Source organism: Pipistrellus hanaki (genome assembly GCF_964339955.1).
Source record: "Pipistrellus hanaki genome assembly, chromosome: 19".
NCBI classification, from domain to species: Eukaryota; Metazoa; Chordata; class Mammalia; order Chiroptera; family Vespertilionidae; genus Pipistrellus; species Pipistrellus hanaki.
In genome coordinates this window covers 6,619,636-6,632,528 of record NC_140521.1, presented here as the reverse complement: position 1 = coordinate 6,632,528, position 12,893 = coordinate 6,619,636, and the positions used below count along the sequence as shown (strand labels likewise).

At 45.4% G+C, this 12,893-nt stretch overlaps 2 protein-coding genes across 7 annotated transcripts in view; one reads left to right on the top strand and one right to left on the bottom strand.

Moving 5' to 3' along the window:
- The window catches only part of BRAP (BRCA1 associated protein), a 31,250-nt gene extending 28,901 nt beyond the window's left edge, over positions 1–2,349 (bottom strand). The window contains exons 1-2 of the mRNA XM_084868167.1: positions 2,065–2,349; positions 356–517 (exon numbers count right to left, since the gene is read on the bottom strand). Of these exons, the coding sequence (XP_084724293.1) occupies positions 356–517; positions 2,065–2,146 (244 nt within the window). The 5' untranslated portion in view covers positions 2,147–2,349. The remainder of the gene's footprint in view (positions 1–355; positions 518–2,064) is intronic.
- A 20-nt stretch (positions 2,350–2,369) lies between these two features.
- Positions 2,370–12,893, top strand: part of ACAD10 (acyl-CoA dehydrogenase family member 10) — a 151,688-nt gene continuing 141,164 nt past the window's right edge. For 2 of the 6 annotated variants that reach the window (XM_084868128.1, XM_084868130.1), the window contains exons 1-4: positions 2,370–2,458; positions 5,660–5,859; positions 8,004–8,152; positions 10,445–10,639. In XM_084868128.1, coding sequence (XP_084724254.1) covers positions 5,673–5,859; positions 8,004–8,152; positions 10,445–10,639 — 531 coding nt within the window. In that variant the 5' untranslated portion in view covers positions 2,370–2,458; positions 5,660–5,672. Of the gene's footprint in view, positions 2,459–3,085; positions 3,208–5,659; positions 5,860–8,003; positions 8,153–10,444; positions 10,640–12,893 lie in introns of those variants that run through there. The other 4 variants (XR_014793519.1, XR_014793520.1, XM_084868129.1 and 1 more) reach the window with 3 other exon arrangements.

Sequence of the window (12,893 nt, the reverse complement as noted above, 5' to 3'; positions counted from 1 at the left end):
CTACCAGTTCTAACCACCTCCATGCTGGACATGTAGTATACATCCACCCTTTCACTAACCCTGGCTGGAGAGAGCTGGCAGAGCAGGGGGAGACACAACATACTCATTTGGATTCATTCACAATCTGCCACTGACCTAGATGGTAAGTAGCTCTCCTCACCGAATAGAATTGTCCACCCAGATTGGTAGGATTAATTTAGGAGATATATTTGGGGAAGTTAAAATGTGGCTTGACAATCTCATGCAAAGCACACAGTCAGTGAAAGATAAAAATCATGGGCTCACTGACCAACATGTGTAAACAGGCAACCAGAGGTTTATGTTGCAAAAGGGTCTAGGGTTTTAGAAAGCATACCTGGGTTGGACTTCATGGTCTCAATGATCACGTCTGTCATTTCTCGACGGCCAAGATGCTGATGTATGATTGCCGCTTTCTCCCCTGGTGACTTCCCTTCTAAACAGGCTACAGCTGAAGCTAGTGTCTTCTCTTTGATCTCCTCATCGGACATTTCCCCGGCTAGAGAACGCATGAATGATTAATACTTGATATAAAACAGGCTCCTTTTCACTCTTAATGTACCCACCGATAGGCTTTCCTCTTCCCTCTGCTGCTTTCCTGCAGTGTCCATCTCCCTCCCTCCTGGGGCTCCTGCAGCGGCCAGCAGACAGTCCATACCGCCCAGTGCAATAAATTCAGAAATGCAGGGCTGTTCTAGTGAAATCATTCACTTCTAAAGCAATTTAATGAGTGTAACCAGTTATAGAAGTTTTGACGGTGACTATGCCCAGATGAACCAGCCTTTTTGTAACACCAAGTAAAGTATAAATGTGTTGAACCCAAAATAAAGCATCAAGTCATTATCATTCATAAAGAAAACTTACAAAAATGTTTAAGCATTCTTAAAGACCCTGTATTGGAGTCATATCATGCAAATCTCTGATCACTGTCTTAAATCAACGGAAAAGGAATTTGGAGACTTCACTGAAATATCCTTAGTACCAATCCCCTCAGGGCAGAGACCAGGCCTGTTGTGTCCACCACTTACACCACAGCACCCAGCACACACTGGAAGCTCTTTAATGATTTACTGAATAAATGACTAAGTGCATCAATGACTGAGCCATGTAGAAGAGACTATGTGGCTAGTGCAGATCTGTTTGACTTTCAGAACTCAGAGATCATTTTTAACCTTTAAAAATGGCTCCTTGCTGAAACCGGTTTGGCTCAGTGGATAGAGCGTCAGCCTGTGGACTGAAAGGTCCTGGGTTCGATTCCGGTCAAGGGCATGTACCTTGGTTGCGGGCACATCCCCAGTACGGGGTGTGCAAGAGGCAGCTGATCGATGTTTCTCTCTCATCGATGTTTCTAACTCTCTATCCCTCTCTCTTCCTCTCTGTAAAAAATCAATAAAATATATTAAAAAAAAAAAAAAAGAATCCCAGTTTCACGACTCACAGATACATGGTGGACAGGCCATTTAATCACTGGGTTTTAGTTTCCCAGTTTGTGACAAGGGGCATCCACCAATCTAACCGAACAGGGTTACAATAACACACATACAGTACAGCTGTGCGATATAGGAAATGCACCACGTTAATTACGATCATTACCAGTGTTACGAGGCGCCTAAATGAGTAGGTTTGTTTGTTTGTTGTTTTTTTTCCCCAAAGAGGAACGATTTAATGAAACCAGGGGCCGTCGGCGTCGCTGGGGTCCCTGCCTCCACAAAGCCCAGAGGAGAGCACCTTAAAAACGCGCCTGCACCCGAGGGCGGGGAAGCGACGCGCCAGGTGTGAACGGCGTTCCCGTGGGCGGCGGCGGGAGGGGGGACGGTGGTGGGGGCTTCCCACAGAAACCACCCGGGCAGACCCTTAGGGAAGTACGGAGTGAGAGGGAACCCACCCCTCACCCCTCAGCTTCTTCCTGAGGCAGCAGCCCTTCCCGGGGCCTTTCCCGGGCCCGTACTCGGGGAGGACAAGCTCCCCCCGGGGCCCGGGGCCCGGGGCCCGGGGCCCGGGGCCCAGGCGCCCGCTCCGCGGAGGGCGGCGAGGCCGCGGACTTACCCGCGGCGCTGAAGCCGAAGCCGGCGGGGACGGGCGAGTGTTCCGCGAGCTCCAGTCGGATGACAACCAGTGACACACTCATAGGGCAGGCGCTGGCCGGCGCGGGCCCCGGCGGGCTCCGGAGAGGCTGGGAGTCGAGCCGAGAGGCCGGGCGGCCCGAGGCAGGCAGCGCCCCCGCCGCCACCTCAGCGCCTTGGCCGCCGCCTCGGCGCAGCAGCTCCGCACACAAGCCCCGGAGCCACAACAACCTCCGCTTCCGCCTCCCGGCCGCCGTCGCTGACCCGCGGGGCGACGCATGCGCGGGCCGGCGCGCGCCCCGATTGGCTGGGCTGGCGGCCGCGTGACTGGCGTGGCAGCTCGGAGCCTGAGCCCCGCGGGACCGGATCTCGCTGAGGTTGGGAAGGGGGGGCGGCGTGGGCATTGCGGGCACCCCTTCCCCCCCACATTGGGCCGATCGGCGGGTTGGCGCCCAGGCCCAAGTGTACCTCCCCAGACAGGCGTCGCCTTCAGCCCACCCCGCCCCGCGAGGTCCCCGAAGTGTCCGAGGACCCGCGTTATGCGGAGAGCTGTTGCCCCTTTCTGTCACGTTTGACCGCTAGCTCTAGCTTTAGGCCGGGTTGCTTCGTGTCAGCCGCACGGTACGCGGAGACCCAGGGGAATCCATTTCTCTGAGGGCCCGGGGAGCAGTAGGGACTCGATTGCAGTGACTCCTGCTCTGTCAAGTTGGGCCGTAGGCTGGGTAAGGCTGGCTATAAATCTGGGTCCCTCTCCCCGCCCCCTCACTTCACAGACGTTTAGAGAACCTCGGGCACTGCTGGCATGGTGGGGACACATTCGTGAATAAGATAAACACCCAGCTCCTTTTCGTATGCAGTCGCCCTTGATCATCAGGTTGTGTGACCTTCATCTAGGTTTTGCATAGGATTGGAATAATATCCTCATTCAGCTGTGAGGGTGAAATGAATCGAGTCTGTGGCTCTTTGTCCAGCAGTTTTTCTGAAATCCAGCATTCTTTCCAGATGCCTTTAGCACATGGATGGATATTGAGAGCCACAATCTGTATGTGATGTATACATGACCAGATGCTATTCTAAGTATGCTATCATATCTAGAGGTGTCACAGCACATCCTGGACATATGAAGGTATATAGAGTACATTCACCTTGTGACTGTGCCCTATGAAATACGATCCAGTATACACTGCTTATATTAGGGTTTCTCATCCTTTGCACTGTTGACATTTTGGGTTCTGATAATTCTCCCAGGTGTGTGTGTTTCCTATGCTTTCTAAAGTGTTTAGCAGCATCCCTGGCCTGACCCATTAGGTACTGGTGGCACGCCCCAAGTGGTGACAAACAAAATGTTTCCAGACATTGCCAAAGGACCCCTTGGGGCCAAAATTACCCCCCCCCCCCCTGTTAAGAATCACTGGCTTATTAGAAAGTACATGTGCCACGTGCACATAGTATGTGCATGTAACGTGAGACATCATGTGAACATTTTATAGTATATTACAGTAGTAGATAACATTTAATAGTATGCCAAGTCCAAACGCGTGCTTTACATACTTTACCTCATGTAATAGTAACAACGACTTTATGAGACAGGTTCTATCATTTTTCCCATTGAGGCTAAGAGAGTGAGAGTAACCTGGTCAGGATCTCATTTAGTGAGTGGAGGAGCTAGAATTTTAACCCAGGCAACTTGAAGGTATGGAGAAAAGGCAGTGAGAGGAGGGGGGAGGGGGGGAAGTAACATAGTCCGCCTGGAAAAAGAAAGAAAAGTCCCTCCAGAGGGGAGAGCTGAGGCTGCCGTGTAAAAGTGAATGGAGGTTCGCCAGGCCAACAGCAGGGAAAGGCAGTTCAGTCAGTGGACGTGGCAGGTACAATGGCCTAGAAATACGAGAAATCACAGCATTTTCCTTCGTCGAGGAAAGTATTGGGAAGTGGCTAGAACAGAACCATCCTCTCTAAATGGAAAGAATAAGCAAGCTAGTCATGGGAGCTTTGCCCACCATCTGTGGAGGACAGTGTCCTCGGTGAGGGTGGAAGTCAGCCCTTCAGGCCCCAGAGACACTTTCATCTCTGCTAAGCCCTCACACAAAAGATGTTGATGTTTTAAGAGCCTATAAATAAATTTCTCCTGTTATAAAGTTTGGCCTTGGCATAGAAACAAGCAAAATTGAAAATACAAATCGACCTCTAAATTTTTCATTTCAAAATTCACTTCCCAATTCAACCAATTTCCAATTACATGAAAAACACAGTCTATAAACTAGAAGAGTTACTACTTAAGAATCCCTTCTTTAGACTCTTGATTTATTGAATTCTTATGGTGGCCCTAAAGTGACTCTCATAAACTTGTAGGCTGTCTTACCAACCTGATTTTCAGTAAGCTTTTTTTTTTTTTAACTGTAGAAATCACATAAAAAGCTTCAAGTCATTTAATGAGGAAATGACTACAAATAGGATTTGCTTTAATTATTTTGTTTCCCCCCCAGCTTTTTATAACAGACCTATAGAAAAGTTTAAAGAATAGTATACGATCTCTCAATATACTTCATTATATACCTTTCACCTAGATTGATTATTAACATTTAGCCACATTTGATTTATTTCTCTACATGCATCTATAGGTATATATCCATCTACCTCTGTGTGTGTGTGTGTGTGTGTGTGTGTGTGTGTGTTACATGTATATGTTTGTTCTTTTCTGAAAACTTTTGAAATCAGTTTAGGAAAGAGGCAATGGTAGGAGGCCATTGCAGTCATCTGCAGGAAGGGTGATGGTGTGATGGTGGCCTCCTAAGTGCTAGGAGGAGCTGAGTACAGGCATCCTAGGAATATATTGGAGAGACTCCTCATCTGTCTTTCCTGGTAGCCAGAAGAGGTTTCAGGAAGGAAGTGACAGAGAAACAGACCTAAAGGACAGTTTGGAAATAGCCAGGTAACAAGCAGAAGGGAGCATCACAAGCCGAGGAAACATATGAAAGGCCTGGGAGCAGGAGGAGAACACTGGTTGAGAGCTGCATATGGATTTGTGTGTCTAGATCATCCAGGTTAATATGTAGAAAGAGGGGAAGGCAGATCTGAAAGGGCCTTTTAAGTCAGGTTAAGGAAGTGTATCTTGAGGGCAATGGGGAGACACTGAAGTTTTTAAATGGGGTTAGGATGTGATCAAATTTGCACTTTTGAGCGATTATTCTGGCTAAGGAGTGAAGAAAGAATGAAGAGATTCGGGAAGAGGCTGTTGCAATGATCTGTGGGTGAGAGAATGGCAATGAGAGTGGAGAGAGGGTGTGGGATTTTCAGGAGGAACTGACAAGTACAGAACAACTGGAGCTGAGGTGTCTGGTGAAGGACTAAGGTACCCACTCCCGTTTTCTAGACGGGCAGCTAGGTGAATGGCGGAGCCCTTCCCTGAGCTGAGGAACTCACCAAAAGGACGTGGGAGGGTGGAGATTGAACTCAATCCTGGTTGTGGTTTGGAGTGTTTGTTGGGGATCAGGGATGTCCAGGTGGCGCCCCTGAGCTGCAGGACGGAGGTCTGGATGGAGGCAGTGAAGGCAAACTGTGCCCTGTGCCTTCTCACACAGCTTTGGCCTCAACATGTGCTTAAGGCGGCTTTTCCGGTCCTCGTGTCTCCAGTGGGCTTGGAGGGCAGCCTTCCTGAAACACAAGCAGTGTGGGCACCAGGGACCCTGGCGATGGACACATTCCGGAGGCGGCCCCTACAGAGCGGTCATTTTTGACATGGGTGGAGTTCTCATTCCTTCTCCAGGGAAAGTGGCTGCAGGTGAGCTCTTCGTTCTGTTTCACTTTTGGAGACTGGGGTGGGGGTGTGTGGGGTGGTGGAGGGTGGTAAGGAGAGACAGAGAGGGACATTTGGTCAGCAGTGTGTCCCAGTGGGTAATATATTCTGACTCTTGCATCAAATTCTAAGCATCACCCGGTGGAGGGGGGAAAAAATGAGGAACTTTTGTAATAATATGAACAATAAAGATTTATTTAAAAAAAATTCTAAGCACCAGTTAGTGGTTTAAGTATGTTAAGCAAATGAGTCAATTTCTCGAGTCTTAGTTTCCTCAGCATCGACTTAGGGCTAATAGGAGTACCTACCTCTTTGGGGTTTGGAAAGCACTTGCTTAGCTCAGTGAGTGTTCAGTTCACCCAAAATTCCAAAAAATGATGCGCTGCCATTGTTATTGGTAGGATTTCACTACCTTTCCCTGAGAACTGTGCCTCTTCTGAAATCTGAACTCTGAAAGCCCCACCCTTGATCCCAGCCTTCCCTCTTCCACCAACTTCCTCCTAAGCCTTCAAGAGCAAACCTCTAACTCTGATCCTTTCTTTGTCAGGCCCCTCGTGGTTTTACCTTTTCTCCCACTTAGTTCAACTCCCTTGAGTTTGACTAGTTTTAGCTCTAACAAAACAGGGATTGAAACAAGATAGAGGTTTATTTCTTTGGCATGAAAGCCAAGGTATGCGGTCTGGGGCTGGCATGTTGCTCTGTGATCCCGGGGACCCAGGCTCTCTGTTGTGTTGCTCTGCTGTGAGTTCATTTCCAGCTTCGCCTCACGGTCTGTCTTGGCTGTATCACCTCCTGCCATTACATTCTCATTGCAGCCTGCGGGAAGGAAGCAGGGCCAGACAGCTGTCCCTGTCCTTCAGACCCGCCGTGGTGGCTGCTTGGCATTGCTCCATGTTAAATGAACTGAAGTACAGCCCTAGATGGTCTGCCTCAGGGTATAGAGCGTCGGCCTGCAGACGGAAGTGTCCTGGGTTTGATTCCTGTCAAGGGCACATGCAGGGGTCAGGCTCAATCCCCAGTAGGCGGTGTGCAGGAGGCAGCCTATCAGTGATTCTCTCTCATCATTGATATTTCTATCTCTCTCCCTCTCCCTTCCTGTTTGAAATCAATAGAAATATATTTAAAAAGTAAACTAAATGAAGTACAGATTTCCTATGCTCCTGGGTAAAAAGTGACCCAGCCGTGCAAATGGGCTGAGCGAGCTATTTTTTTTTTTTATTTTTTTTTAGTTCCAGGGACAGCTGGGCCCTCGGCCTCTCTTCCTCCACTCATTCCTCTCACTTTGACCGCAGGGCTGTTCCAAACACCCCTTCCCCCCTCCAAGTCATGCATACTCCAAGCCTCGCATCCTCCCGTCACCCCGTTTCCTACTGTGTGTCCCCATTTCCACTGCTGTAGACTACTTGTTCTCTAAACTTGCCAAACACATGTACGGTGCTGTGCCTTTGCAAGTTCTGTTCTCTCTGCTAGCGGCTACCCTTCCCTGACTCTTCTGTCAATGATTTGCTTAAACTTTATTCAGTCAGAAAGCAGATTTTTATGGAGCAGTTACTATGTGCGAGGCACTGCTTAGGCGTGAAGGGATACTGCGTTCAATGTGACACAGTCCGCTCTGCAATACCCACTTACCGCATTTCAAGTGCTCAGTGGCCACATGTGGCTAGTGGCGACTGTTTTGGAGGTGCAGCATTTCTATCAGTTTAGAAAGTTCTGCAGTTTACAAAATGAAGGCTTTTTGTTTTTGTTTTTAATACTGTCAGTGTCTGTCTTATTACTCTATAGATTTCCTTACTGTGTGGCCAAGACTGTGTGAATGACCTAATATATATGAGCCAGCCAGTGAAAAACCAGAAAAGACAATTTATATTACAGCGCCCAGTTTCATCTCAAGCAGATGGTGAGGATGTGAGACTCAGCAGCAGTGTCCCCTCATTCACACAAATAAGCACTGCTGTTCCCTCGGAGATCTGAGGCTGAGATGTGCATTTCCTGAATTTTTTCAGATTCCCAGGAGAGCCCACTTGGCACCATAGTGATGCCACAGGAACCGGTATGGTAATCCCCTGAGCTCCCTGAACTCCAGCCATCTGTTAATGGGTTTCACTTATTGCATATTTTTCTTCCTACAGAATGGGAGGCACAAAATCGTATCCCTTCCGGAACTATATTGAAGGCCTTAGTCACAGGTGGCGAAAATGGGCCTTGGCTGAAATTTATGAGAGGAGAAATGACAGAAGAGGATTTCTTACAAGAATTTAGGAGACTCTGCTCTGAAATTGTGAGTGATAAACATGTTTTTTTTTTTTATTGGTAATACTTTGTATTCTTCTTTTTTTTTTTTTGCAAGTGACATTTTTCTTTACATCCATTTGTTTTTTGTTTACTTTGTATTATTCTTAAACTTTTCATTACTATTTATATTTTCTTTTTTTTAATTTAATAAATCTTTATTGTTCAGATTATTACAATTGTTTCTCCCCCCCCCCCCCGCCATAGCTCCCCTCCATCAGGTACCCACCCCACTCTCTACCTTACCTCCCCCCCACTGTCCTCATCCAGAGGTGTACGATTTTTGTCCAGTCTCTTCCTGCACCCCGCACACCTCTTTTCCCTTGAGAATATATATATATATATATATATATATATATATATATATATATATATATATATATATTAAAGACATTGAGCTAAGTGGGGGGAAAAAAAAGTCAAAAAAAGACCACAAACTCCATTTATATGAAATGTCCAGAAACATAAAGTAGATTAGTGATTTGCTCAGACTGGGACTATTGGAGGTGTGGGTTGGAATGGGGAGTGAGTATACTAATGAGTATGGGGTTTCTTTTTAAGGGGATGAAAATGTTCTAAAATTGATTGTGGTGATGATTGCATAACTTTGTGAATATATTAAAAACCATTTAATTGTATGGCTTAAATGGGTGAGTTGTATGGTATGTGTATTTCTTTAAAGCTGCTGTAAAATGTGAGTGTGTGTGTATAAAGAAAATAGCAAATTTGCCTTTACAGATTTTAAAACATGATAAAATAAGAGTTTCAAACCCCACACAGATTGAATTAAAAAAAATTTTATCAGAAACTGAAGTTCATAATGGTGAGCTAAAGCAATACAAAACCATTAAATGTCTTCTGGATCACTGAAAATTAAATTACATCTACTTACTACACTTTTAAAATTTAATGTATCCTCTTACAGTATCCTGCTACTTTTTATTTTTATTTTATTTTATTTTATTTTTTTAATATATTTTATTGATTTTGTACAGAAAGGAAGGGAGAGAGATAAAGAGTTAGAAACATCAATGAGAGAGTCATGGATCAGCTGCCTCTTGCACACCCCCTACTGGGGATATATGCCCGCAACCAAGGTACATGTCCTTGACCGGAATCGAACCTAGGACCTTTCAGTCCCCAAGCCGACGCTCTATCCATTGAGCCAAACCGGTTTCGGCTCCTACTACTTTTTAAAAATGACAAGCCATGGTTAAAATAAACAACTCCTTTAACTGGAATATTGATATAAATAGCTCCATCCCTAACCATTATAACTCTAATTCTAAGTCACTTTTTATAAGTCCCATCGGCCCTGGCCTCCTCTCAAGGCTACAAAGTTTCAATTATAGAAGATAAATAAATCCTTGATACTTGCGGGTGGGAAGCTTGGCTTCCTCCATTGCTGGGGCAACCTAAGCCTCCTGCTTGCTCCAGCTCTGTGGCCGGCCGCCATCTTGGTATGATTAATTTGCATACTCTTTCCTGATTGCCTGGTGGGTGTGGCTTGTGGGTGTAGTGGAGTGATGGTTAATTTGCATGTTTCTTTTATTAGTGTAGACTAGAGGCCCAGGGCATGAAATTCGTGCACTTGGAGGGGTGGGGTCCCTCAGCCCAGACTGCACCCTCTTGCAGTCTGGGAGCCCTCAGGGGATGTCTGACTGATGGCTTAGGCCCGTTAGTAGTACAGCCTTAGCATTGCCATGGAGGCACGGCTTTGGCTAAGCAGCACTCCCCCTGTTGGAGCATACTGACCAGCAGGGGACAGCTCCTGCATTGAGTGTCTTCCCCCTGGTGGTCAGTACATGTCACAGCGACCGGTTGTTCTGCTGTTTGGTCAATTTCCATATTAGCCTTTTATTATATAGGATATGCAAAGTTCTGCTCAGTGGCCGAGGGAGAAGATTCCTTTAGGCAGCAAGCCACAGGGCGGGGCTTTTACAGCCAAGTAGCACAGGAAGCTGGGAATATTTCTTTTTATTTTTTTTAATTTTTATTAAATATATTTTATTGATTTTTACAGAGAGGAAGGGACAGAGGGCTAGAAACGTCGATGAGAAAGAAACATTGACCAGCTGCCTCTTGCACACCCCCTACTGGGGATGTGCCCGCAACCAACGTACATGCCCCTGACCGGAATAGAACCCAGGACCTTTCAGTCCGCAGACCGACGCTCTACCACTGAGCCAAACCGGTTTCTGCTGGGAATATTTCTTTTTCTCTGAGATAAGGTGACTTTTCTCTTAATGATTGCTGCTTTTTCTTTCCCCTCCTTTCCTAGTCAAATACCTCTGTGCCTGTGGACAACTTTTTCTCTCTGCTGACCAGTGAGCAAGTGGCAAAGCAGTTCCCAGTGATGACTGAAGCCATAATTCAAATTCGGGCAAAAGGCCTTCAGACTGCAGTCTTGAGCAATAATTTTTATCTTTCCAGTGGCAAAAGCTTTTTGCCCTTGGACCGAAAACAGTTTGATGTGGTAAGTTTGAAGTGATACTAAACAATCATCAAAACAGTCTGTCCTTGCTTCGGGATGCAACATTTCACACTGCCCTTTAGCAGGTCTTGAGTAAATGGGTTTTTATTCAAACACTTGACTAAGTCAGGTTTAGATATAACAGAAAGAGGACTTGTATCACTGAGCTCTTCGCAAGGTCAAACATTTATGGGATTTGGTAATTGGTTGAGCTTTAGAGACTTTCTTACATTCTGGATTTGAACCTTAGTCACCACATAACACACACACTTCTGTCAGCCCTCTTAGTGGGACTTTGACCTTTTCTTTTCAAAGACCAACCATGCTGCCCTCTATTTCTATGGCATCAATCCTTAGATCAACGCTGTCCAATAACACTTAATGCAGTAATAGAAATGTCCAGTACAGTTGATACTAGTCATATATGGCTATGAAGCACTTGAAATGTGGCTAATGTCACCAAGGAATTGGATTTAATTTGCTTTAATTAATTTAAAGAGTCACATATGGCTAGGGGCTCTTGTAATAGATAGTGCCTGCAGTGCTGGACTATCCAAGTCCCCTGAGAACATACTGAGTAAAAATACAGTTTTCCGCCTTAGCTAGTTTGGCTCAGTGTATAGAGCGTTGGCCTGTGGAAGGGTCCTGGGTTTGATTCAGGTAAAGGGCACATGCCCAGGTTGTGGGCTCAATCCCCAGTAGGGGGCATGCAGAAGGCAGTCAATCTATGATTCTCATAATTGATGTTTCTGTCTTTCTCTCCTTCCTTCCTCTCTGAAATCAATAAAAAAAAATTTTTTTAAATCTGTTTTTTGAATGAAGTTTAAACAGTTCATATATCAATACTTTATATATATCTCAGGATAATGATCTATTTTCTCTATAGGAAAATGAGGACTCCTTCACAGATGAAACCTTCTGGCACAGAAGACCATATCATATATATATATATATATATATATATATATATATATATATATATATATATTAATTTATAAGCCATCAGTAGTACAGCCTTAGTATTGCCATGGAGGTGCGGCTTCTGGCTGAGCAGCACTCCCCCTGTTGGAGCATATATATATTTTTTCTTTAATTGATTTCAGAGAGTAAGGGAGAGGGAGAAAGAGGTAGAAACATTAATGATGAGAGACAATCATTGATTGGCTACCTCCTGCGTGCCCCCATGCTCCCTACTGGGGATTGAACCCTCAATCTGGGCATGTGCCCTTGACTGGAATCAAACCTGGGACCCTTCAGTCTGCAGACTGATGCTCTATCTACTGAGCCAAACCGGTTAGAGCAAAACAACATTTTATTGAGCAATTACTATGTGCCCTGGGAACAGTATAAGAGGAGACTTCCCAGAGATAGCCCGACACTGAGACAGCTTTTTCAGGGTTCTCCTCTGGTTCTAGATCAGAGACAGAGTGGAAATCAGTCTGACAGGATACAGGAGGCTCTTTTTAAGGAAAGGAGTATCTTTGCCATCGACCCGCTCTTTGGTGACAGCCCTCTGGTGGGGTTCAGTAGTATAAACTGAGTATGGCTCTTTTTTTATTTCTTATTTTTTATTTTATTGAGTTTTTTACAGAGAGGAAGGGAGAGGGATAGAGAGTTAGAAACATCAATGAGAGAGAAATATCGATCAGCTGCTTCCTCCACACCTCCAGGTGGGGATGTGCCTGCAACCAAGGTACATGCCCCTGACCAGAATTGAACCCGGGACCCTTCAGTCCGAAGGCTGATGCTCTATCCACTGAGCCAAACTAGTTTCGGCAGTATGGCTCTTTTTTTAACTTCTGAAATACAGACATTAAGACCATGTTTATTTTCTAACTGAACAATGCCTTCTTTCTGAAAAAATGATGACTTTCCCTAAAACAGACATGTACCGTTTTTCTTCTGCTTGATGTAGGCACAATAGCTAACAGTAGCAAAACGCTTTGTCATTTTGGAACTCCTTCAAGTTAAGTTTCACAATAACCACAAGATAGATAAGAGGGCTATTAGTATTCCCACTTGACTGATGATGAAACAGGCCCACATAGCTTAACCATGTGCACAAGGTCACTGCATTTGAACAAGAATTCCCAGGTTGCCCCCACTATGTTCAAATCACTCAATTTAAAAAAGCAACATCATTTTCTCTCATAATCCTCTTAAGTTACTTATAACAAATCTCAACTGTTTCATTTTGCACTTTTTTTTAGAAATATATTTTGATGATTGCCGAAACCGGTTTGGCTCAGTGGTAGAG